This window comes from Engraulis encrasicolus, chromosome 3 (assembly GCF_034702125.1).
Source record: "Engraulis encrasicolus isolate BLACKSEA-1 chromosome 3, IST_EnEncr_1.0, whole genome shotgun sequence".
NCBI lineage: Eukaryota > Metazoa > Chordata > Actinopteri > Clupeiformes > Engraulidae > Engraulis > Engraulis encrasicolus.
The window spans coordinates 11,844,899-11,868,470 of NC_085859.1; the positions used below are offsets into that span (position 1 = coordinate 11,844,899).

At 42.5% G+C, this 23,572-nt stretch overlaps 2 protein-coding genes and 2 long non-coding RNA genes across 4 annotated transcripts; 2 read left to right on the forward strand and 2 right to left on the reverse strand.

Moving 5' to 3' along the window:
• The first annotated feature begins 559 nt into the window (after positions 1-559).
• On the forward strand, positions 560-11,608 carry kmt5ab (lysine methyltransferase 5Ab). The gene is made up of 8 exons (XM_063194747.1): positions 560-746; positions 1,060-1,154; positions 1,354-1,501; positions 2,654-2,813; positions 5,451-5,541; positions 5,835-5,894; positions 6,165-6,355; positions 11,278-11,608. The coding sequence occupies exons 1-8, from the start codon at positions 737-739 to the stop codon at positions 11,486-11,488; spliced, it is 966 nt and encodes a 321-aa protein (XP_063050817.1). The 5' UTR covers positions 560-736; the 3' UTR covers positions 11,489-11,608.
• Positions 6,620-8,554, forward strand: LOC134445217 (uncharacterized). The gene is made up of 3 exons (XR_010034206.1): positions 6,620-7,397; positions 8,010-8,057; positions 8,160-8,554. It is a non-coding gene; the product is annotated as an uncharacterized LOC134445217 (long non-coding RNA).
• On the reverse strand, positions 8,635-10,496 carry LOC134445219 (uncharacterized). Its single transcript, XR_010034207.1, has 3 exons — positions 10,026-10,496; positions 9,531-9,657; positions 8,635-9,376 (listed from the first exon to the last, which is right to left on the reverse strand). It is a non-coding gene; the product is annotated as an uncharacterized LOC134445219 (long non-coding RNA).
• On the reverse strand, positions 11,603-23,092 carry rilpl2 (Rab interacting lysosomal protein-like 2). The gene is made up of 4 exons (XM_063194748.1): positions 22,402-23,092; positions 21,255-21,403; positions 18,536-18,700; positions 11,603-14,533 (listed from the first exon to the last, which is right to left on the reverse strand). Exons 1-4 carry the CDS (start codon positions 22,693-22,695, stop codon positions 14,512-14,514), a joined length of 630 nt encoding a protein of 209 aa, XP_063050818.1. The 5' UTR covers positions 22,696-23,092; the 3' UTR covers positions 11,603-14,511.
• Between the last annotated feature and the right edge of the window lie 480 nt (positions 23,093-23,572).

Consider the following 23,572-nt stretch of genomic DNA (forward strand, 5'->3'; position numbering starts at 1 on the left):
CGAGACACCACAATGAAATGCAACATTGATGCATGTAGGTCCAGGATATAGCTACAGAGTTACAACACAAGCATGTTACATTCATAGTATCTAACCACATGGCGTTGTTGCTGGAGCGTTTTTGAGGCTTAATAGCCTACTGTTTTGTCAAGACAATCAAGCATGGCATTGTGTGTTTGCATGTTCTTAGCTGCTGAAAGTTTATGACGCATATTGCCCATTATGACCTGTAGGAAATAAGATGCCTGTTACGTAGTGCGCCAGGACGCATACATGCACTTTAAGTATCTGTGCGTGTTCTAACCCAGTGTGTGTTAGAAGGTAGGCCTTATTTTCTAAATATCCCAAGCTGACGTGACAGCCTTGCTCTTGAGGAGAAAATGCCTTGTTTCTTCAGCTCAACACACTGCTGGTTGTAGCAGTGGTTGTAGCAGAAGTAGCAGCCAGCTACACGTTCTACGCTCTGTAGCCTACGTCACATGGGCATTCATCACAGTAGCCAATCAAAATCCAAATGCGATCCACTTTCAACCAATCTGCTGTGTGCCTGATTTTTTAAATGTCCCGGAAGTGAGTTATTTTGGGCAGTCTGCAGTAAAAGGACAATACTCGGGGCATATTGGTTACATGCGTTATTTTTAAATAATTTCTTGCCACTACAAAAATACAAAGTAAGACGTCTAATTTGGTGTGGATTAATCAGATTGTAGGATCAGCGAATTTTAAACACACCGGCATGGCGAGGGGTAAGTTGATAGCACGCTATCGAGGTTGCAGAAATTGTAGCTGTAGCCACTAATACTAGCCTTCACAAAGACTGTTTTACATCAGGACGCTGAGTTATACATTTCATTCTTGTCCGAATTGCATTATAATACTTTTCGCATTAAGAGTGTTACTTTTATGTAACCCCTGATTAGATCTTTAGAAATGATAATATCTACATGTCCACAATGTGCTGTTTCGTTTGTAATCCTACATTTGATTAAGCGCCCAATTAATAGGAACGTTGTAGTAATCTAGTTTCCTCCTTCACGGGGACGTTTCTTTCTCCCCAAGGGAAGAAACAACGTGTCGCAGCTACATCTACACTTGATGACACTCGAAAGACCAGCGTCGAAGGAACCAAAGAAAACAAACCAGAAACAAATGAGGTAATTGTGTTTCACATACTAGAACTACTCAGGAGACTCTTCTCAATCTCTCCCCCTAAATTCTGTTATCCTTGCCTTATTTGGAAATTGTATGGCATTCTTCTGCGCGTGCAATTTCAGCGCGTGCGCCATGAAATTAAAACATAACAGGCAAAATAAATACAGTAGGCCTAGTCACAATATTTGTTTTCCCGCACAGGTTTCTGCGTGTCAAGGACAAACTACCATGCATGCTTTCCTGAGCCCTGCCAAGACTCGTTCTCCTCTCAGACATAGTCCTCTGACTTTGCTCCACGAAGAGAATTCTTCCTCTTCCAGTGCTCCAAAAGAAAACGTGAAACATGAAGGTAACATACTTGCTTTTAGACCCCTGTGGGCATTTAAATGAAATGCCAACGAAACTATAGCCTAAGTGGTTATTTTAAAATGCAAGGTGGTCCTAACGTAGAAAGTCAGGTCAATTTACTGGGAAAAGGCTGTCAAAACAATGTTTTCAAATGTTTGACCGTTAAATGAGGCATTTCAAGTATTGGTACTGATGCTAAGTGTCCAATCATTATCACGAGTTATGTAGTTGAAGTGACACTGTAATTGCAGCCATGCAGAATACAAAAAATACAACGCAATGTGCATGCCACAAATGGTAGGCCTATACCCTTATGTTTTTATTCAATTATTTATTTTTGCTCACTCTATTTACCCATTTCTAAATACAAACTCCAGTCAGTAACTAAAACAATGGCAAATGGACACCCCTGGCTCAGAGTTCAAGTCCTGCATTAATGTTCCATTTGGACATCTGTATTGATCACATAGGCCTAGTGGAATTTGATATTACATAAGTGAGATTGATTTGGAGTAATATTGTGTTGTTTTTGTTCTAAGCAAACATTTGCTTGAAATGATGTGCACTGTAAATAGCACACCTTTTTAGCCAGGCAGGTGAGCGTAAGGTTAATTAATGAAATCAGCTGTGCACAGGTGTTAGGAGTGCAGGTGTCATGAACACATGTCGAGATGAATTACATTCTTCATGTACTTGTAGTTTGTCCACCTCCATGTGCTGTAACACACACACACACACACACACACACACACACACACACACACACACACACACACACACACACACACACACACACACACACACACACAGCATGCAGATGGATGGATGGATGGATGGATTGTACCATACATGTATTGAGAAATGATATGTTGTGTGTTAAACCACATGGTAGACTGAGTTGCATGGCATAGTCCAGCCATTAACCATTTGATTCTCAAACTGTAGGCTGCGAAGGTGTTCCAAGAGGGCCCTGAAATCATTTTCTAAAAATCTAAATATTTCTGTGTGTATTGCTGTTGACCAATTTGTTTGAGTTGTATCGTTTATTGTGTCAGTGGTGGGCTGCGAACATTTGTGAAAATTTCAAGTGGGCCCCAAGTTGGGCAAGGTTGGGAACCCCTGGACTAAGTGCTTGAATGCATGTACCCCACAGTGCGAACGAGTCCAAGTCAGACCAACTCCGTCACGCTAGAGGCAACAAGCTCCCTCAGCACGGAAGAAGATAAATCGGCAGACACTCCCCCTCAGCCCTCCCAGCCGTCCCAGGCCTCCCAGCAGAACAAGAGCCACAGCAAAAAGACCAACAAGAAAAAGTGAGTGTAAGACTAAGATACAGCTCCAGACCACTTTATTAGAATAGCGTGGAAAAAGTTCATTTATTTCCATAATTCCATCAATAATGTAAAACTGTCATGGATTATAGATTCATGGCCCAGTTTTTTTAACTAATCCAATCATTCAATTGTTTATTATTACATATGTTGGCCGTCCAGCTCAAAAAACCCATGAATTGGGGAATTCCCATCATTAGAATATTGTAAGAAAATCACTTTTTTCAATGTCAGTCAATGGCAGAAACAGGGCATGGGAGTTATGGAAGCCCAGATATCCTTGATGCTTTGCTTTCAGCTGTTCTTGTTTGTTGACCTGGTGACCCACACTCCATGACAGTTAAACATTATTGATGGAATTTTGGAAATAAATCAACTTTTTTACGCTATTCTAATAAAGTGGCCTGGAGCTGTACAATAGATGTAGGAAAATTAGACAAGAGGTGACATGGTAATTTGCAATAGCACTGGAAAACGGCAAGTGCAGCCTCCCATCTCCTGTTGGTAGAACTGCACTCTTCAGTCAATGCAAATCAACGGAGAACACGCCCACCTGTGTAAAACGAAATGGCCTTAAACTGTGAATTTGAAGTGACACATTAATCAAGGACCAGATTTGAAACGTCAGGCTAAATATCTACTTAAATCACATGAGTTGATAAAATACATTTTAAAAGCAGTTCATTTTAGTTGGGTACATATTCAGCAGCACATTTCTACTATTATCCTTGTATAGTGTGTTGAAGGAAATGTTCACATTATAAAGCCATTTTTCGACAGAGATGAGCCTCCTTCTCCCTTCATTTTCATTGCTCATGTCTATAATGGCTGTCAGGATTGCAGTGAAAAGGGGGGCGGTGTCACCTCTAGTCTAATGTTAAATGAACATACACTTTTTGTAATATACCTTATTTTGTCAGTCTCTTCAATTGAAATCCATTCAGTTATTTTATGTTTGCCAATATTCCACCTGTTAACCCCCATTGCCTTTAGGTGTGCATGTGTGTGCGTTAATCATTGCTATATTTTCTCCTTTCCCATGGGAATTAAAGAAGTCGACATTCTCATGATTATTTGAAGTTGTTAGCTGTCTGTCTGTCTGTTTTTGGCATTCAAGCTGTTGGCTTGGCAACACGCGCCTCCCAGCTGATGAGCTAAGTGGTGGTCAGTCTGGCCCTAGCTGTCAGCTGACTGCATGAAAACAGGCCTTTGTTTTTAGCATTACTGCTCTTGTTTTTTTTGTTTTTGTTGTCATTCTCTCTCCTGCCCTCAGGACCAAGTTTCCCAAAAAACATAGCTGGGACAACACTGTGTTTTTTTCAAATGCCAGGACTAGGGTTGGTACGGTTCACAAAATTCACGGTTCGGTTCATATCGCGGTGTCAAGGTCACGGTTTTCGGTTCTCTACGGTTCTTTTCTTTTAGTTCATGATAAATGGTGCACTGGCTAATAGAATCGGACTTATCACTAAATATCCTACATATGGTTTGTATAGGCTTATAATGTGAAAATGGTGTGATTTTAATTGTGTCATCCTCTGATTTGGTCTTATACGCTAATGTTTTAATCAGAGAGACTGGATAAGATACTCCTAGAATCTCTGTTTTACATATTTTTCTGGGCAGTACATGAATTGCGGTTTGCGATGGATTGCACGGTTCGGTTCGGTATGTGTGTGTACTGTACGGTTTCGGTTTTCGGTGCGGTTTGTGCCATCCCTAGCCAGGACACATGGTCAACCAACACTAACTGCAAGAAAAAGACAACCTGCCTGAAAACTGAACCGTCGCCTCTAGCACGTGTAATGTAATTGTGCAATGCTTGGGACCTTCTGAGAGCAGGGGCAGGGGGTCGGCCTGGTCGGCCTGTGAAGGTGATTAATGAAGTGGCAAGTTACGTTCCATGCTCCTCATTCAAACGGCCATCATCACCACCACAGTTCCCACTTTCGTTCTATGATCTGCTGTATGATCATAATGACTCGCACATCACCCCAAAATGAATGGGGAGCTCACATGACCCCTTTTGTCTTCCATGATGAGGAGGCGTAGCCAAGAGCTCACAGTTTCTCCTCCAGTAGTTAAGAGATATATAGGCTGGCTACTGTAGTTGTTGGACCACCATCACTTGGTCAGAACTGAAGAAGGCCTTTGGCGCTACAGAGGAAAAGTCCTCAAGATCCAGAAAGAAGGCTGCATCCTATCACCTTACTCGATCTCTTTTTTTGCCTGGGCTGTTTTGACAACACAGAGGATCATAAGAACTCTGATTTCTAACTAAGGGACTTCAAGTCAAAAGTCAGAATTCATATTGGACTGGCATGGAGAATCCTGGCACCTGTTGTCAAAAGCGAGCGCTGATATTCAGAACCCACAACAAACATTGTTCTGCAGAAATATACTCTACCGTGCCGTTCAGCAACACAGTAACTGACTGTGTGACACACAGTAAGACGATGAGAAGCGCACACATGAACAGGTTGGCAGAGAAATCAGCTAACACCCGATAACATACCATAGACAGACTGTATAATGGGATACTTTGCAAAGACAAAAGGGTTGTTGTATAACATGTAATGGTGATATTTATTTGTTTGTTTGAATTGTGTTTGTTTGCAGGCCTGAGAAAAGCGATGCACAACAGAACAGGAAGGTTACAGACTACTATCCCATCAGAAGAAGCTCCCGGAAGAGCAAAGCTGAACTCAAGGTGTGTGCATTGTTTTTTACCTGCAGGCGAATTACTCTTGTGTGTACACTGAATTTGGCAATTTTACATCTCTCAAGGTGGTATGCTTGTGGCCTGACTATTAATGTATATTTAATTTAGGTACAAAAAAGGGGGTCTTTTATGATTCCCCTTAAGTGGTGTGGAAATAAAACGTAAAAAAGAAAAACAGCATTGGCCATCAGCAGTTGCCTTCATAGATTGTGGTCTTTTGTTGTGGATGGATACACAATGTGCTAACTAGAGGCCTTGCTTTTTGTTTGTATTTTCTACAGAGCGAGGAGCAGCAGCACATGGAGGACCTGATCAAGAACAACGTGCAGGATGGACTGGAGGTGAGCAAGGCACTCACAACACAACACAACACGTTCTGTGGCCAAGGTGGTCTCTGTAGTTGAAGGTGAAGATCCTGCGCAGCCCAGAAAAAGGTGCAGGACAAACGCGGACTGTAATTTTAGAGTGAGGAGTCTGCACAGTCTAAAATCCCCAGGGCAAGATAAGTCTTCATCAGATTCTCCCGACGTTATCCGACCTATTCTGCCATGGAATAAAAAATATAATCCAAAAGTAATGTAATGTAATGGTGGCGTCTCTTGTGTTCGCAGGTCAAGCACCTCGAGGGGAAGGGACGGGGCGTGTTTGCCAGCAGAGAGTTCCGGAAGGGCCAGTTTGTGGTGGAGTACCATGGCGACCTGATCGAGATGGGGGAGGCCAAGAGGAGAGAGCAGGCCTACGCAGAGGACCCTGCCACAGGCTGCTATATGTACTATTTCCAGTTCCAAAACAAAACCTACTGGTGAGTATTAGGAAAATACTTGATTAAAGTAAAATACTTGGAAAAATGGTTAGCCAAGCAATTACCCAGTACATTACCCAGTGTGGTGGTTAATTAGCCTGGGAACTCCCATACTGCCTTTAGTTCTACACAATCGTTTTGATCTGAATCTCACTTGTGATGGGTCTGGTGTTAACCAGGCAAGTGGTTAATAGCATATCCAATGACATCTCATTGGCAGTGTGACATTATTGTTGCCTTGGCCTTGTAACCTTAACCTGATTCACATCATCTGGCTGCGTTCGGCTACGTCACGCGGGGGCGTTCCCATGCCTCACTACCCCATCTGAATAGCAGTGAGACCGCTGGAGTTGGAAAATGTGTACAGCCAATCATGAATCGCGGGTGGGATTTTGAATGGATGGGCGGAGTTATGGGCGGATGTGATGTAAAGCATTAGCGACAGCAGTGTAGTCTTCACTTCACAACAAACATGGCAGCGCGCTGTAGTACTAGTACTCAGTGCGCTGAAATGGATTCGGCTATTTCCACGGTATTGTCTTGTATTCCAAATGTTCAGGCATTGAAATACGAACAAATGACGGCGCTTAAGGCGTTTGTTGGCGGCGAGGATGTGTTTGCGTTTCTTCCGACCGGATTTGGCAAAAGTTTGAGCTGGCTCCACTGGTCGCTAAAGCCGCTGTGAGATGGACACTCCCAGACGTGTAGCCCCAAATGGTTCTATCACTCCCAGACGTTCTATCCCACCCGATTATATTTCACGTGCTAAAGCAATGGGGAAAGTGCAGGATCCAATCTTTATTGTGGTGTTCCCCCTGGCTGCGTTAATGGAGGACCAAGTCAGAGAGGCTGGAAATCTAACGGGTCTAACGGCAATGGAACTGGGAGGAAGACATACTTCAGGGACGTTGCCAGGCCAGCCGGTCTTCGGTAGCCCCGAGTCGTGGCTGAAGGACAAATGACTGACCATGCTATCCTCAGACCTCTACCAGAAGAATCTACTGGGCATCGTTGTCGATGAGGTTCACGTCACCTACAAATGGTAAGTTTAAGCATCTACTGTTGATGAACCTGATGCATTTTTTCCATTTATGAAGCACAGGCATGTGCATTGCGTTTGGTTGTGAGTTCACATTCTGGCCTTCTAGGTTTATCGTAGTTTACTTGTAGACTAATCTTAACTTGGACATGTATCGTCACAGTCTTGGTCATAACATTGTATTATGTCTCTGTTAGTTTCGTCATGTTTTCCCCCTGTGATGTTCAAAAACTCCGTTAACTCTGCTGTACACATTGTCCGTGTAAATATTACATTGTCCTTGTAAAATCAATGGTGTTGGTTCTCCCCTCCCCCAACTGTGCCCGATGCATACTGTAGTGTACAGACATTTGCTTTGCGTTTGTTTGTGACTGTGAGTTGACATTCTGGTCTTGAAAGATGACTTGGCAAACGTGTGAAATGGTTGATATCGTTTGCTGCCGTCTTTCATTGTATTTCGTGGTGTGTGAAACTGACATTCAAATGGTTTAACTATGCTAAACAAGCTACCCAGTAGAATGGGTTGACCAGTTTGTGTGAGCTGCTTATGTTACACAGACTCATAACACGTTACAAATTTGTATTCTATAAACTGAGCTCTTCTCTGACCACCAGGAATGAAAGGCCTTCCTGCTCAGTTGGGAGAACGTCACAGCAAAGAAGGTGAGTCACTCTTGTAAATTAGTAGGCCTGCACCGATTGTCATTAGGAGGAAAAGTGTGGTTGTCTAGTATACCTGTTAACATCATGCACCATGTCTTTCAGACATGCCTGTCATGGCTTAAATGGCATCTGCAGTCACAGAAGATGGGACACAGAGAGCTGCTACATATGGAGAGAGTGCCATTCAACAGTGAGCCCACCCAACAGGACAGTTTGCACTAGGTTGGATCACAGCTTATTGAAGAAACATGAGAAGAGCATTAGTCCCTATATCTTTGATCTAACATAATAGTACATAACCAACAACCTTCCTGTTTTCAAAGTGTTGCATGTGCAGGGAATCCCAGGTTATGTTGATTAAAAGGATGAGTATTTTGACAGTGAAACACCACAGCGTAGTAGCTGGCAGTGCTTTGCCGCAACCTCGTACATGCTGTTGTACAAATGTGTATGAATGACTGTTTTTGCATAGAAGAACTGTAAATAAAATTACACATTTGAAAACTGTTGCCATGTTTTTTTTCTTTGAGCAGCAATGATTAAAAAAATGTAAAGAAGGAAGAAGTATTGTAGACTGTTTAGTGTTGAGCACAGTTTAATTTACTTCAAGTGACACAACATACCTTAACCTTTTTTATATGCATTCACAGAAAGGCAACAGAATCTTATGGAAAAAAAAGTTGCACTGGGTTATTTTATATACACTACTTACATACACAAATTATTTACATACATTATTACAGTACATGCATTTACTCCACCAATTTTATATTAGTCTTGGCGCTCTTTCAATTTAGCTTTGATCCTGCGCCACAGGTTACTGCTTTTGCGATTTATCAGAATGTCATGACTAGATGGGGGGGTGAAAACAACTCAGCCTCTCTGAAAATATCCTCTGTGTGACTAGCAACATAATGTGCTCCAGTGTGCATTTGTCTGTCTGTTCACCATGATTTTCTGCAGGAGTCCAATAGACATGCTGGTCCAATCTGCTGTTTGTTTCAGTGAGACCGGGACAACTATGTTCTAAAAATGACTTCAGATTGATGACTTCAAGTTGTTAAGGTGCTGTGGGCTAAGCGATGCGAAAGAGTGAAATTTACCTGCAGAATTACGAGCAGTGCGCTGTGGGCACACTGTGGCTAAAGGCCTTGTAAAAATATCAAATCTACAGTATAGTTATACGTCTCCCTCCTGGACTGCATGTGGAAAATGGCATTTGTTGAACACCCGGGCCACTACCGGATGTAGCCTGTTCCTTTTTTTCCCCTCTTCAGAGCCCATGGTTATGTGGTCAGGTATGAAGCCGTCAGGGATATCTGTTGACACATTTAAAAAGATAGATAATGCAAAATGTGCAGTATGGTTAGCTTAGATGTAATCTTACAAAGCCAATATGTACAGACTGTCATGGCACCAGCTTTAACTGGGGTCATACATTTGTTGTATTGTAAATCTTTGTTCCAGAGGTACCTGACACTTAATGAAGCCCCTAGGTGCTCCATGGCTGCCACCAGGAAGAGAGCTGTTATGTTGTTCCTCACACCGTCTTCGTACCCATTGAATGCAGCATGTTTGGCCCTGCTTTGCATTTCTGCATCTGTGAGAAAGGGGACTTGTTGTTAATGATGGTGATAGTTTGTAATACAGTGCAAGCAGACACTTTTACACATCTCTGTCGTTGGACATGTGCGTAGGTTACAATCCCAGCGAGGTTATAAAGAAATCAAAGAAATAAAAGAATCAATAAATCAAATAAAAGTGAAACAATCATATTGCGTGTGCCTACAGATAGCAATGTAAACAGTAAACCATTTAGATTAGCATATAGAGGCTAAGAGGAAGATGCCCTGACGCCAATCATATCCAATAACAATATTGACATATGTATGGATGAACAATTGTCATATTGTGCTTGCGCACGACTTCAGAGCAACCATTGCATCAAGATTCAAGATGTTGACTTACCGTACGTACCTTGAGAACGCTGGGTTAAATTACAGCAGGCATTTCAGGCATGCGACAGGATTTTTCGGAGAAGTTTCACAAGTTTCGATCAAGTTCAGCTGGGCGCTGGTTTACCCTTTCCCGTAGGGAAGTTCTTCAAATATCCATGGGCGGTTGCAGATATTACCATTTGTCCTTAGATATCCCCTGCACATAGGGCAATGTTCGTTTATAGAAAGTTTACTCCGTTTACTTCCAGCCGCGGCCATGTTTGTTGTGATGAAAAGTCTTGCCTCCTGCGTGGTGTCGCTGTGAACTACGTCACGGATTGAGTCAACGGGAGTGGCTGAAATGGCGTGTCAGTCAAAATGACGGACAGATTCTTAATCCAATCACATGCAAGAGTTTTGAAAAAAATGGTTCATTTGGAAGAGCGTCGGTTGGGGGCAGGTCCCAGATGTATATGCGAAAGCATATCAGATGGTAGGAATCAGGTAATTGTAACCTTGCCTTTTCGCATCTTTGAGATGCTTTTATTGTATATTACAATTCAAATAAACTTTGCCAGTCCTCTCCCTCAGTGTATACCAGCTTGAACCAGTAGCATACAGATGCATTTCACAGGTGCATGAACTCGCAGAGCATTGTTGTTGGGATATTGAGGCTAGTTTGAGCTTTTTTGTTATAAAATAACTGAAAGCATACATCACTTTAAATACAGTAATATAATATAAATAGCAAAGCCAGTTTTGAGCTCTCTTTCTGTCGTATTGATTAAATATAATTAAAGAAAAAGCAGGACAGCACTCCAAGTATTTGTGGTTTATTGCCCGTCAGACGTTTCGGGGTTAACCTTCTTCAGTGTCTGGCAAACCATACATAGAAAATATAATAATAATAAATAATAATATAATTTTTAATAATAATAAATAGAAACCATACATACACAAGCATACATCATGTAATATGTAAGGGATAATTGATGACACTGTGTTCGGATAGCAGAAAAATAATCCATGTTGAGGTGATAATGTCATGTGGCCACGACGCAAAGCAAGCGAAGCGGACCTCGACGGAGTGTATCGAATAAACCTTGGCTGCTTTCTTTCCGTCAGCATGGACATCACAGCACACTCAATACAAATAATAGAACTTAGCAGGCCAGTTTTGAGCCCTTTTCAATGAAATGAAAACTATGCATATGTTATATATATATATATAACACTGTAACACCGTGTAAATAAATAAACCTTTTCTGCCTTCTCTCCCTCAGCGTGGATGCCACCCGGGAGACGGAGCGTCTGGGTCGTCTGATCAACCACAGCAAGAGCGGCAACTGCAAGACCAAGCTGCAGAGCGTGGAGGGCGCGCCACACCTCATCCTGGTGGCCGCACGCCACATCGCGTCCGGCGAGGAGCTGCTCTACGATTACGGCGACCGCAGCCCGGACGCCCTGGCCGCACACCCCTGGCTCAAACACTGACGGATGGATGACCTTGGCTGACCTGCTTTGACCTTCTGCCCCCATCTCATCTCGCCTCACCCCATCCCACTCTGTCCTCTTGGCTTGTCCCGCACTACGGCGACCGCAGCCAAGCCGCCATCGCCACACACACCCCTGGCTCAAACACTGATTACATTGGGCCACTTCGACCTTCTGCCCCCACTCCACCACACTCTCTCCTCTTGTTTTGTCCCGTATGCTTTCCTTGGGGCAAAGTGCTGAATCTACAAAGGAGGTGTTCCCAAAAAGGGTGACTTGGATCACTCCTGGCTCAAATGCTGATGACTCCTAGAACTGTGACCTTTAACTTTTTACCTTGAGCTTTATTGTCCCCCACCCCACACAGTCACCACCCACCCCACACTTTCCTCTTTTCTTCTGTCTTTTCTTCTCTTCTCTCCTTGGAGCCAAGTGTGGCGTCTACACGGATGATCTCCCCAAGTAAGTGGCTAAGTAAGGACTTTACTCCAAATAAGCTTGGTCATAGCAAGTAGTAAGCCTCCTAATACAGAGATCAGTGTAGTGATTTCAAGACATCGGCAGCTTTTGGCCATTACCCCCATTGGTCTGCTCCTGGACAAGGTCTAGTGTAGTGTAGTGATGGGGGAAACCTGGATCCATTGGTTTACAAGCCAGTGCCACATATTCATGTCCAATTGAACCAGGGGATCATTCAGCCAAGCAATCGCCTGGTTGAATTGGACGGGTATAACCAGGTCATTTGGAATATGTGGCACTGGGTTTTAACTCGTGAAAAAAAAGGTTTCTCTATCACTGGTCTAGTAGGTCACACACAGAGCAACAGCAAACGGTGAAGTGAAATCAAAAAACAACCCACATTAGTGAGTAACAGTTGTAAAAAGGTTGAACATCCCCATCCCTACCCTTGCATCTTGGAGGCATTATATGCTTGAGCGCTACTTTGCAGTGGTGCTCCATTGCCACAGTCATTGTAATGAGCTCATCACTTCATGTGATCCATTGAATATGTACCGTAATGACTTCTTATGTGCAGTGTTTTTAGGGGGGTGCGTGCATGCCAACTGTGCGTGGACAATGTTGCCGATATCTGTACATAAATTCTAGCATTTTTATAGCAATGTGTTAAATGTCAAATGATATTTTTTAAAGAAATTTCTACCTCAAAGAGGCCACAAGACATGAGTGTTTTTTTAATGAGTTTTAATTTTTACAAAACGGAAAATGTAGCAAAAAAATGAGTAAAAAGCAGAGACCCACACGCATTGTATTTAAAGACAACTGAGCCTGCCGACTTTTATGAATATCAAACATCCCTAGTAAGCTTACTCAAAGTCTGGAAATGTACAGAAATTGTAAAATGAATACCATGATTTGCTTTATGTACATGTATATACTAGTTTTACAACAAATACAGTGCTGTTGTGCTTTTTGTTGCTCTCAATAAAAAAACATCTAGAACTTTTCACACAATGCTTGATTCTGTTTCTGTTAGCTTTCCCAAAAGAAACTCAATTTCTTCAACAAAACACTCACTCATTCAAAATACCACCACATTCATTATCAATAGAAACCTGCTCTACTCCAAACTGTTCTGTCATTGAAAAGGTTCTCTGTACTTGTGACTGAAATGGTTTAAGCTCAGTCTCAGAAAGGGTTGAAGCGGCCTACTGTGAAGAACAAGGCCTTTCTAGGGTGTGGATTATGAATTATTTTTAAAAAATAATACTGATTTGGGGATGTACTAACGAAGAAAGCTGAATCATCCTTTTAAATCACGTTTTCTTTCACAAGACCTCTATAGAAGCTGCTGCATGCCAGATATATGTGCATAATCTAATCATTGAATTCTCTTCATATACCAGCAAATATTATAGAGCAGTGTTAAACTGACATAACTGACTGATATTACATTTTGGTTGTACTATTATTTACATTTTACAGTCTGTAAGTTTCTTACAATGGCAGTACCACTTGTGTCCACACAATCCTGCATCTTGTACCATTATTCGTTCCATTACCATACTTGTTGCTGCCAGTCAGCTATGTTTTGGCTAGTAGGCCTATGTTGTTGTGCATCACCCTGTATTGATGCTCTTGATAGGCTAACAAAAGATTTGAGTGGAATGTTAAACTGTGTGCTCTAAAATTATGCATAATTTTTTTCCTTAGTTGAATTACTGTGCCCCCACCCCTCAGAAACAATAGAATCTGTATTAGAGGAAACATGAAAAACAGCTGACATCCAAACAATTTTTAAGGTAAGAGGAGAAGGGGGGGGGGGGTTCTGGTATAGACATACACGGTACATACACGCATGTTGCTTTCTGTGTGAAACTAGTACAGTAGTCATTTATAACGGCTTTGTTTAAAAACAAACAAACAAAAAAATGCCGTTGTGAGAAATATTTGGAATATGTTGAAGCGGATAGTAGTAGCATTTGAACACAGGTTGCTTTTCATTGGCTGTGCAATTTTACACATTCGCATGCAAATCATGGACCCAATAAGTTGCATAGTGATGAAGACATTACTCAATACAAAGATGTTCTGTATGTGGTCCCATTTACAGGTGAAGAACACTTCTGATGTGGATTCAAAGATTTCATTGCACAATGACTGCTCACAGAGAAGGCAGTGATTGTCAGAATCCACCTAGGCTGTAGTGTCACATTGCACCAATATTACTGTACATAAAACTGGAATTAAAAAATACTATTCAATTACAGATACTCATCTTGGTTAAAAATATATAAAACTTGTGTATAAAAGTGTTCTGTTCAGGGGCTTAGTCCTAGTACCTGGTTTAACTAACAGACCCAGATAAGCGGTAAATCTTCTAATAGAGGACCCTGATGGCTTTGTTTTACTAGACATGTGAAGCCATAGCACCCTTCTTTTAGAAGATTTATCACTTATCATACCCAGGTGGTGGTGTTTCTAATAACAGCGGATGTATTTTGTCTTATCTATAAACCTGTTAATAAGAAAATCCTGTCCTGGTGTCTGAGACGCAGAGAGGCCTATTTCTTCCGGAATGAAAACCTGCAGACAGACAAAAACATAACAAGCGTCACACATACTGTACTCAACAGTGTTATTGCCACTTAAAGTAGAACTACAACGTTTTCATCCACAGGTAACCATTGAGTCGATGGATGAAACACAAATGTGTTACTATGGCCTGGCCAAATTCTGCTTTTTCAAAATGTATTGCTAACACTATGTGTTTACATTCTATTGCATTGAATTGTATAGAAATACCTATACGTTGCAACTTGAGAAACATCTGTGCTAGATATCTGTGACATCACATCACTGCAACTAAAACAGTGTTTTAAGACTTTCAGATGGCTGAAGTGCACATGCTTGAGAAAAAGAGCCCATCAAAGGAATCTAATTTAGCCCTGAATACCTTACTGATGTCCTCCAGTCTACACTGACACGTGAAATGTGCGAAAAGGGGAAAACAAGTTAAGGTGTGTATTAAAAAGTGTGCCTGTGGAATGCAGTGGTGTGGTGGGTAAACTTAACACACCTCTAACATTATCAGTCTGAAAAAAGGTGAGTAGCTTCTGCCAATCTCAGCATGCAGTTGTAATGCTCACTCACACTACCCTGGCATTGTCAGTACCTGAGTTTTTTTTCAGCCTTTTTCAAGATCCTGGTTATTGCAATGGGGGCATTAAAAAAAAAAAACATCTTGATTTATTCCCGAAAACATCTAAAAGGTTTTGCAACATCAGCAGACAACTAGCAAAGAGCGATACCTTTTGGGAAAACATCTGAAGTACGCAGGCCTATGTGAAGAAGGTCTGCCCCCATTAGAATAGCTCTCGGCAAGGGTTGAGCTGAAAAATGCAGCATCACCGGGTACTGACAAATCATGGGTAGCGTGAGCAATACAACAGCATATTAAAATTGGCAGAAGTGCTCCTTGAAATTGCGTTGATGTGACATCTCAACAATGCAGGTGGCGCACACGCACACACGACAATGTTGGTTCCAAAAACATGCAAACGCACACACACACACACACACACACACACACACACACACAATGTAGGTCACATGTGTATGATTAAGAGTGTCTAGCCAGTGATGTGTGAACAGCTGATCCAGGGTACCAACACCACAGCCCACACACCAGCGGGACGCATCCCAATGACCAAAACGAAATGTGTTTAAGAGAACTATTAAAAAATGTGAGCAGTAAAAGAAATGGGGGCCAGTGCATTGAGGACGCTACCTAGATCAAGGGTTCCCAAACTTTACCATCGCAAGGCCCCCCACATACCAGTACATTCCAGCCAAGGCCCCCCTTACATGGGTCATCATGCAACACTATTTCTCTTTGCATCCCGTTTCACAATCATAATGTAGTCTAGGTATGTTAATCAGTGTCCCACTGGGATATATGAAATAATAACTTGACAATAAAAGTAGTGATGTTCAGAGACACAATAGATTATTATAATGCAGTTCCTAACAAATAGGAATATTGTTAAGATTATTTTTGGTTTATTTTGGTGTAGGCCTACATCAGTTTTTACTGCACAACACTAAGGTGCCGTTTCCACGTAGCTGGATATTTTTATATGTGGATATTTTTTTCTCCTGCTTGTATTGGTTTTGCATTGGTTTTGGCCTTCCGTTTCCACGTAGCAGATATTTAAAAATCCAGGTGCAGGAGAAAAAAATATCCTGTTTAGGGGTCTGAAACGCATTTGTTACAATGGAGGATTTTTTTTATCCACACGTTGTGTTTCCACCTAGCAGGAGAAAAAAATACCCTGCTAAAAAATATCGTGCTACGTGGAAACAGCACCTAACTGTCAGTACCCAGAGCCATAACAGGTGTGGCTAATTAAGGAAGGCATGGAACACTGAAAAGTAACTGTCAGTTTTTTAAATTTAAGAACTCTGGGCCTAGTGAGTCAACCAGAACAGGTGTTGCCAATTAAGGGTTCAGACAGTTACTCTTCAGTGTTCATTAGCCAAGTTAGATGTTATTTTTTTACTACAACTGCTAAGCTTTGGCCCAAAAGGCAAGCCCACTTTTAGCATTTTATGCAAGAATGCAGTCTATTTTTAAATATGGTCTATATATATATATTGTGCTATACTTTTCCTGCCAACCTGCCGCGGCCCACCTAGCACCCCTTCGTGGCCCCCCAGGAGTCCCTGGCCCCCAATTTGAAAACCACTGACTTAGATGATGTAACCGCAACTTTTTTCATCATCAGCCAAAATGGCTAGTAGATATTTAATCTGGCAAGCCAAACACACACTCACTATTGGCTCAAAGTGGCTAGTAGGTTGGTCTTTTCTACCAGCCAAACTTTTCACCAACATTTGGCCGGTTGGCTGGTGTTAAATTAAAACCGTGTTTGGTTCTATCCACAACATTTCTGTTTATCGGTGACTGTGTGCAGCGTTTGCCCTTTCATGCGACTGATGAAAATGCGAATGGAATGGAAAATGTAAAGTGAATGGAAACCCTGGCAGCATGCATTCAAACCCAAAATAACAGATAGATTATTTTGCAGCACCTTACAACAACAATAATATGCTAATTTCTTGTAATAATAAAGATAACAACAATACCACTGCTACTACAAGTAGTGCAACGACTTTGTGCTGCTACTACTAGCACTACTACTACTACTACTACAACAACTGGACCATCTCAACACAGCCCCTGGCAGCCATGCACACTGAACCAGTCACACCCAAAACAACAAGTCCTGGCAATAACGGCAACACTGAACGCTGTTCACTGAGTGTCAATAATGCGCTCCTGCTTACTTGAAATCACTTGGAATAATGCAACCATAAGCTGCTAAACCAACAAAGCCCCACAGGGGGGCCGAGGAAGTATTATGGTCTCAAACGACTTTAGAGTTTATAGTTTAGTTTCCAATGAGCTTACTGGCCTTCTGTCAATCAACAACTCCAACTGGCGCTGCTGATCAAGTATTATATACATGTAGCTTTGAACTTAAAGCTAAATCAGTTAGGTCTAGCTGCAGAACCGGTTCTATCATTATTCCCTGAGGGCTCTTGAGGAAAACAAATATGACCCTTGGGCAATAGCCTCAGCGGATACAGTAGATGCTGACATTGGCCTTTCAGCAAACTAGTCACTACGTACACCAGGGGTGGGGAACCTTTTTCATTCGAGGGGCGTAAAAGTCTTCCGAGGGCCATATTACGAACACAAACCAGGATTTCACCCTGCACTTTAGGCCTATATTGAAGGCAGCCACCTTTAAAACAGAACCCACCCTCTCTAGGTCCCCTGCATATAGCGTAAATGTATCCTTAAAACTATATCGGGGGCCGGATAAAACTGCCCCAAGGGCCGCAAATGTCCCTCGAAACATAGGTTCCCCACCCCTGACGTACACATTGAAAATGACTGAAAAGTGGTTAGCCACACAATTAGCCTACCAGTTATTACACAATTTCATATCCAACATTTGCTTACATTTATTACAACTACTGTGTAAAGATCACTATTCATTTCATAAGCTTTGTAACTTGTATCTAAATGTGTTTGTGTTTGTGTGTGTGTGTGTGTGTGTGTGTGTGTGTGTGTGTGTGTGTGTGTGTGTGTTGGTGTTACTCCATATCCTACGGCTATTCCACACGACCACCAATGAATGAAGGCACACATGAAGCACAGATTGTGAATAGAGAGCTCTTTCAGTGCAGACCACCATTGCCAAACGTGTTATTCCATCTGTCCCGGCTGTTTAGTTTCGCTCCTCATCAAACCCCTATGGGAATATTCTAGAAAGCGGATGCTGCCACTCTGCACTGTGTCCGACTACAAAACCTCTTATCTACCAGCTTGTTCACATGGTCAAACAACATCTAAATGTGCATCTTCGTTATTCAGCCATTCAATTAATCCTAGAGCAGGTTTACGATGCAAGTCTAGTCTACTTCACGTGCAAATTAATTGTGTAAGAGAAAAAGAGGGAGAGACTAATGTGTGTGTGTGTGCGTGTGGCCCCAATTTCCCTAAGTTAGGAGACTCACAGTTTGCGTATGGTGGTCTTCTCCTCCTTGGCCTCCTCCTTGCTCTCGTCCTCCTCCGTGATGGTGGTGATCTTGGGCAGGATGACGGCGTTGTTGTTGGGCGTGGCCGGCTCCAGCTCCACCTCCACCATGGCCGGCTCCGAGGGCTGAGACGTCAGCAGACCGCTGCAGAAGAACAGGACAGGACAGGACAGGACAAATACAATAGGATGCGGATTACTAATCATCTGGATTATGATACCATGGTGGGTAGCAGGGGTTAGCAACTTGAGGTTTTTCCCCACCAGTCACGGTGGCAGGTAGATTTCAAAATCTACCAGTCACTCACTGTTTTTACCAGCCAAAGTGACTGGTGGCTTGAAAAATTTACCAGTCACCACCACTGAAATGTACCCGTCATTGGCAGGTCGACGGATGCTTAATTCCATCCCCGGTGGGGAGTGGTGTGCATTAGCACGGGCCTTTTCAATTACAATTCGGGAGAATATTTCGGGATACAAAATAATAGATTCTATCCGATTCTACGCTGCATCGTGATACATTAAATTCATCAGGCAAGAAGCGATACAAGCAGTCAGATACTGAACAACATTGTATTGGCTGTTGTGTGTATTCCTCCTGCAGTTTGCAGTGCTTTGAAGGACTTTTTCTTTCACAATAAAGTTCATTTGCTCTGGAAATGGCCATTAAAATAATTGACAATTGAGGAAAAATATGCCACATTGATTATGGCATTTACCGCATCGATGCTGAATTGTCCGTGCCCAGCATTGCGATTTATTGTAGAATCAATTATTATTGATGTTGAAATATCGTTGAAATACTGACAGCACTAATGCCGGGCTCTGAGGTCTGACCACAGAGAACAGGAGGACACAGAGCCGAACAGATCATAATATTAAAGGGACACTGTGCAGGAAATGGTCAAAAAGGGTACTGCAACTATGCTGCTCATTGAAACTGGGCTGCCTATTGCCAAATTTGATCTTTACATGAAAGTTTTCTGAGTAATAAACAAATATTTTCTAGTATGGTCCAAGTAGAGTCATTTTTGCAGCTAAAAATGGCTATTTTTGGAAATTCAAAATGGCGGACCATGGAGAAGATCCCCCTTTTCATGTATGAAAAATGCAATTTTCCCAGTCATAATGAATACTTAGAATTTGATGGTGGTGGTAAGTATTCATTAAAAAGGTAACATTAGTGAATGGGCAGCATGAATTCTGGAAATAAACAACTAAAAATCTCACACAGTGTCCCTTTAATGCACAAGTTCATGACCTGGACTAGGATACCATAGCACGCTCTGAAGGCTGAATCGATAAGCCTACCACTGCAGAGAGGAGACATTCACAGCTCACCACATTGCAAGTTCATAACCTGGTACTGTGTAATGACATAAGACAGAGCTTAATAACAAGTACATTGAGCAAGTTGGTGAATGGAGCAAGTTGTGTTAAAGTACAATGAGCATTAGATGAGTGATGCGGAATAAAGTTGCTTCACATTGTCGGCATAGCATTGTGGGCTGTTATTAGTTATTTATGACAATAACGTCTTCATAAAGAAGGCCCAGCTGCCACGAGATCTGCTCACTAATTTCTACAGGTGTATGATTGAATCAGTAATTACATACAGCATTATATCTTGGTACACCAGCTGCACACACGACCACAAGAAGATGTTACAGCGCATTATTAAAACAGCAGAGAGAATCATTGGTTGCCAACTACTCACACTTGAGGAGATCCACCATACACGCTGCACAAACAGAGCATTAAACATCCTTAAAGATCACACACCACACCCTGGTCACAGGCTCTTCACCATGCTACCATCTGGCAGGCTGGCTTTAGGACTCTGCGTGCCCGGGCCCGCACAACGAGAAGGAAGGACAGTTTCTATCCTACGGCCATCAGACTTTTGAACTCAATACAATACCCCCTCAAAAGTTCAGGACTCTCTATACTGTAAGATGCATATGGACTTTGCCATAAAATCTGGTGCAATTGGTGTGTTTGCGTGTGTGTGTGTGTGTGTGTGTGTGTGTGTGTGTGTGTGTGTGTGTGTGTGTGTGTGTGTGGACATGTGAATACTTTTTTTGTTCTTATCATCACATAGTTATATTGTTAATATTATATCTTTTATTTTGTGGGTATCTGTGGGTTGCTTCGAAACATAATCTCACTGTATGTATATAGTGAAAATAAAGCACTCTACTCTACTCTAAATCAGATCAGATTAATAACAACGATGTGTTCACAAATCGGACCCCTGCAATGCAAATCCCTTAAAAGTGTGTTGCTGCTCATATGTGTGTGAATAAATGACCTGTTTTAACATCTGTGCTTTGTGGATGTGTGTGTGTGTGTGTGTGTGTGTGTGTGTGTGTGTGTGTGTGTGTGTGTGTGTGTGCAAGGCCGGATTAAGATGGCCTGGGGCCCCTAGGCTACATGTTGCTCTGGGGCCCCCTCGGAAGGCAAATATTGCGACAAATTTACATAGTGTCATAATTACGAGCTAGGTATTAAGGATAACATGTCTACCAACTGTATTGAACACAACAGATACATTTTCAACATTCCATCTTGTCAAAATTCTGCAACTTTTTCCACTTTTGGCCAATCAGGGGCCCCCTAGGCTTCAGCCTAGCCTGTGCATTAATCCGGCTCTGTGTGTGTGTGTGTGTGTATGTATATCCATGTGTATATATTGCTACCTCTTGTACAGCTGTAGTTCCTCCTGGGCGATGAGCAGCTGTGCCTTGAGCTGGTTCCTCTCCTGCAGCACCTCCTTCAGCTCCTGCATGGTGAAGCGCGGCCTGTTGGGGTCCTTCAGGTCCACCACCAGCTTATTGGGGCCCAGCGTCTACAGGGCACGGAGAACACACACACATGCACGCACGCACGGACACACACACACACTCACATGCACGCATTCACACACATGCACGTAGGCACACACATGGAGAGAGAGAGAGAGAGAGAGAGAGAGAGAGAGAGAGAGAGAGAGACACACACACACACCAGTTGGCAATAGACGTAGTGGTCAGCGTCTTCCAGCCAGCTGGCCAATGGTCTGTCCACCACCAGCACCACCACCACAGGTCACTGCTGATACAGCGGAGGCCATATATTGTACCTCCTTTATCTATTACATATTTATGAATCATACTGAGACCTGCTTACTCTGAGTTGAGTTCATTATGGTGCTGTGCCTCTTCACCATGGTAGGTTGTGGGAAATGTTTTACTGGACTTTTAAAATGTGGGGCAGAGTAATTATTATTGCCAAGCAATTGTATGGATCATACTTGGTGAGATGGAGCCTCAGAAGCAGGCTTCATAAAACAAAATGTGATGCCTAAAACTAAAACAAACTTGGTGTTAATATGAATGTCATTACAGCATTATTGGTTAATAATAACCGATAATACAATAATAACAATAATAATAACACTTGTTTTGTAGTGTTAGGCTAAGTGTAAATTAATGCAGATTAGAGATTATGTTTTTGTTTACATATGTAAACAAAACCTAGTTTACTCTGGTCTCTGCCTACATGTGTTGCATTGCATCGCCCCTGTCAAAGTAGTGGTGGTGTGTCAAGCTGACTGGCGAGGATGAGTCAGCGCTGTCTGTCTGGCCAGCATAGCAGAAACTACTGGTCATCTGTTGCTGCGCTTGTATTGACTCATGCAAGGGCCAGAAATGTAAAGGGGAAAAGTAATAGGGCCTACCTGGGATGACAAAACAATTGGACATAAGATCAGCTACGAAATCAGTCTCAGAGATCGGTCGCTAAACTGTTGTAAACATGTCGTTCAGGTATGACTAGAACTCAGGCAAGAACTATTAGGCTACTCACCGAGCCTTGTTCGGCTGACTTTTCCCCAACCACCCTGTCCAATTCTCCCTTCAGGTTATCTCTCTCCATTTTCAGCTCCTCCAAAGACAGGTTGTATTTGTTCACAAGCACTTCGAACATTTCCAAGACAGTGACTATTCGAAATTGGAGATCAGAAACCTGTGCGCCGTTCTTGCTAATTTTTAACAAATCTCTGCCGATCACGTAAGAAATGTCATAAACATCTTCCACTGTAAGCTGCAAAGCGTCCTTCTCGAAAGCCGACGCAGGCGAAGAGTCTCGCAATTCGTCCATAGCTGTCGGTGATTCTTGGCCCCAAGTTATGCAGAGTTTTCAAACTTTTTTTCGGGTCACCAACCCTCCCTGGAAGTTTGCAACAATCAAAATAGGACAGAAAAAAATAAGTTTCGCCAACCGGGCACCGTGTGACTGGCACTTAATTGGGAACTTCCTCCTCCTCGCACATTAGACTTTTAGGTTGAATGGCATGAGCAACAGCCAATCGCTTGGGAGTTAGCGGCCATTGACCAATCAGTGTTAGCACCGCCTCTCGGAGTTGCCGTGGAGACAGGTGAAGCCATGCGAACAAACTGTAAAATGGGCACGTGATGTTTGTCGGGCCTTTTATCAAGTTGTCCACTTCACTTCAGTGAAATCTATTGTACAGCAGAACACCTTGTACAGAAACAGAATATGTGTCCATGCACTTGACTATTGGATATGTCACTGGTGGCATGGGATCTGATAGAAACCTAACTGCAGACATCCAGAAGACATTCTGGTCATTTTTTTTATTCTCTCCCCATTTCTAGTGGGAGGAGTAGGCCCCTACGCCGATGTGCGCGTTGCCTGCCCTAGCTCCTACAGTATTTCAAACTGATGGGGTGCGTTTTAATATGCGACCTTGCCTCCTCCACTTGCTTCTCGTCATGATGACATCACTGACAACAGCATTATATTTCAACATCTTGCAAAAGCTCAATTGTAAAGTCTTTTTCTCATTTGCAATTGGGATGGTGAATGAAAAACAGTCCCTCAAAAGTTGTTGTGGCGAGGCTGACAGCTGGGAAACTTTGTTTTCTCCACGGAGGAGACAAACATAAGTGGAGGAGGCAAGGTGACATATTGGGATGCAACCATGGTCAACAAAGCTGTTGAGTCAACAGCTTTA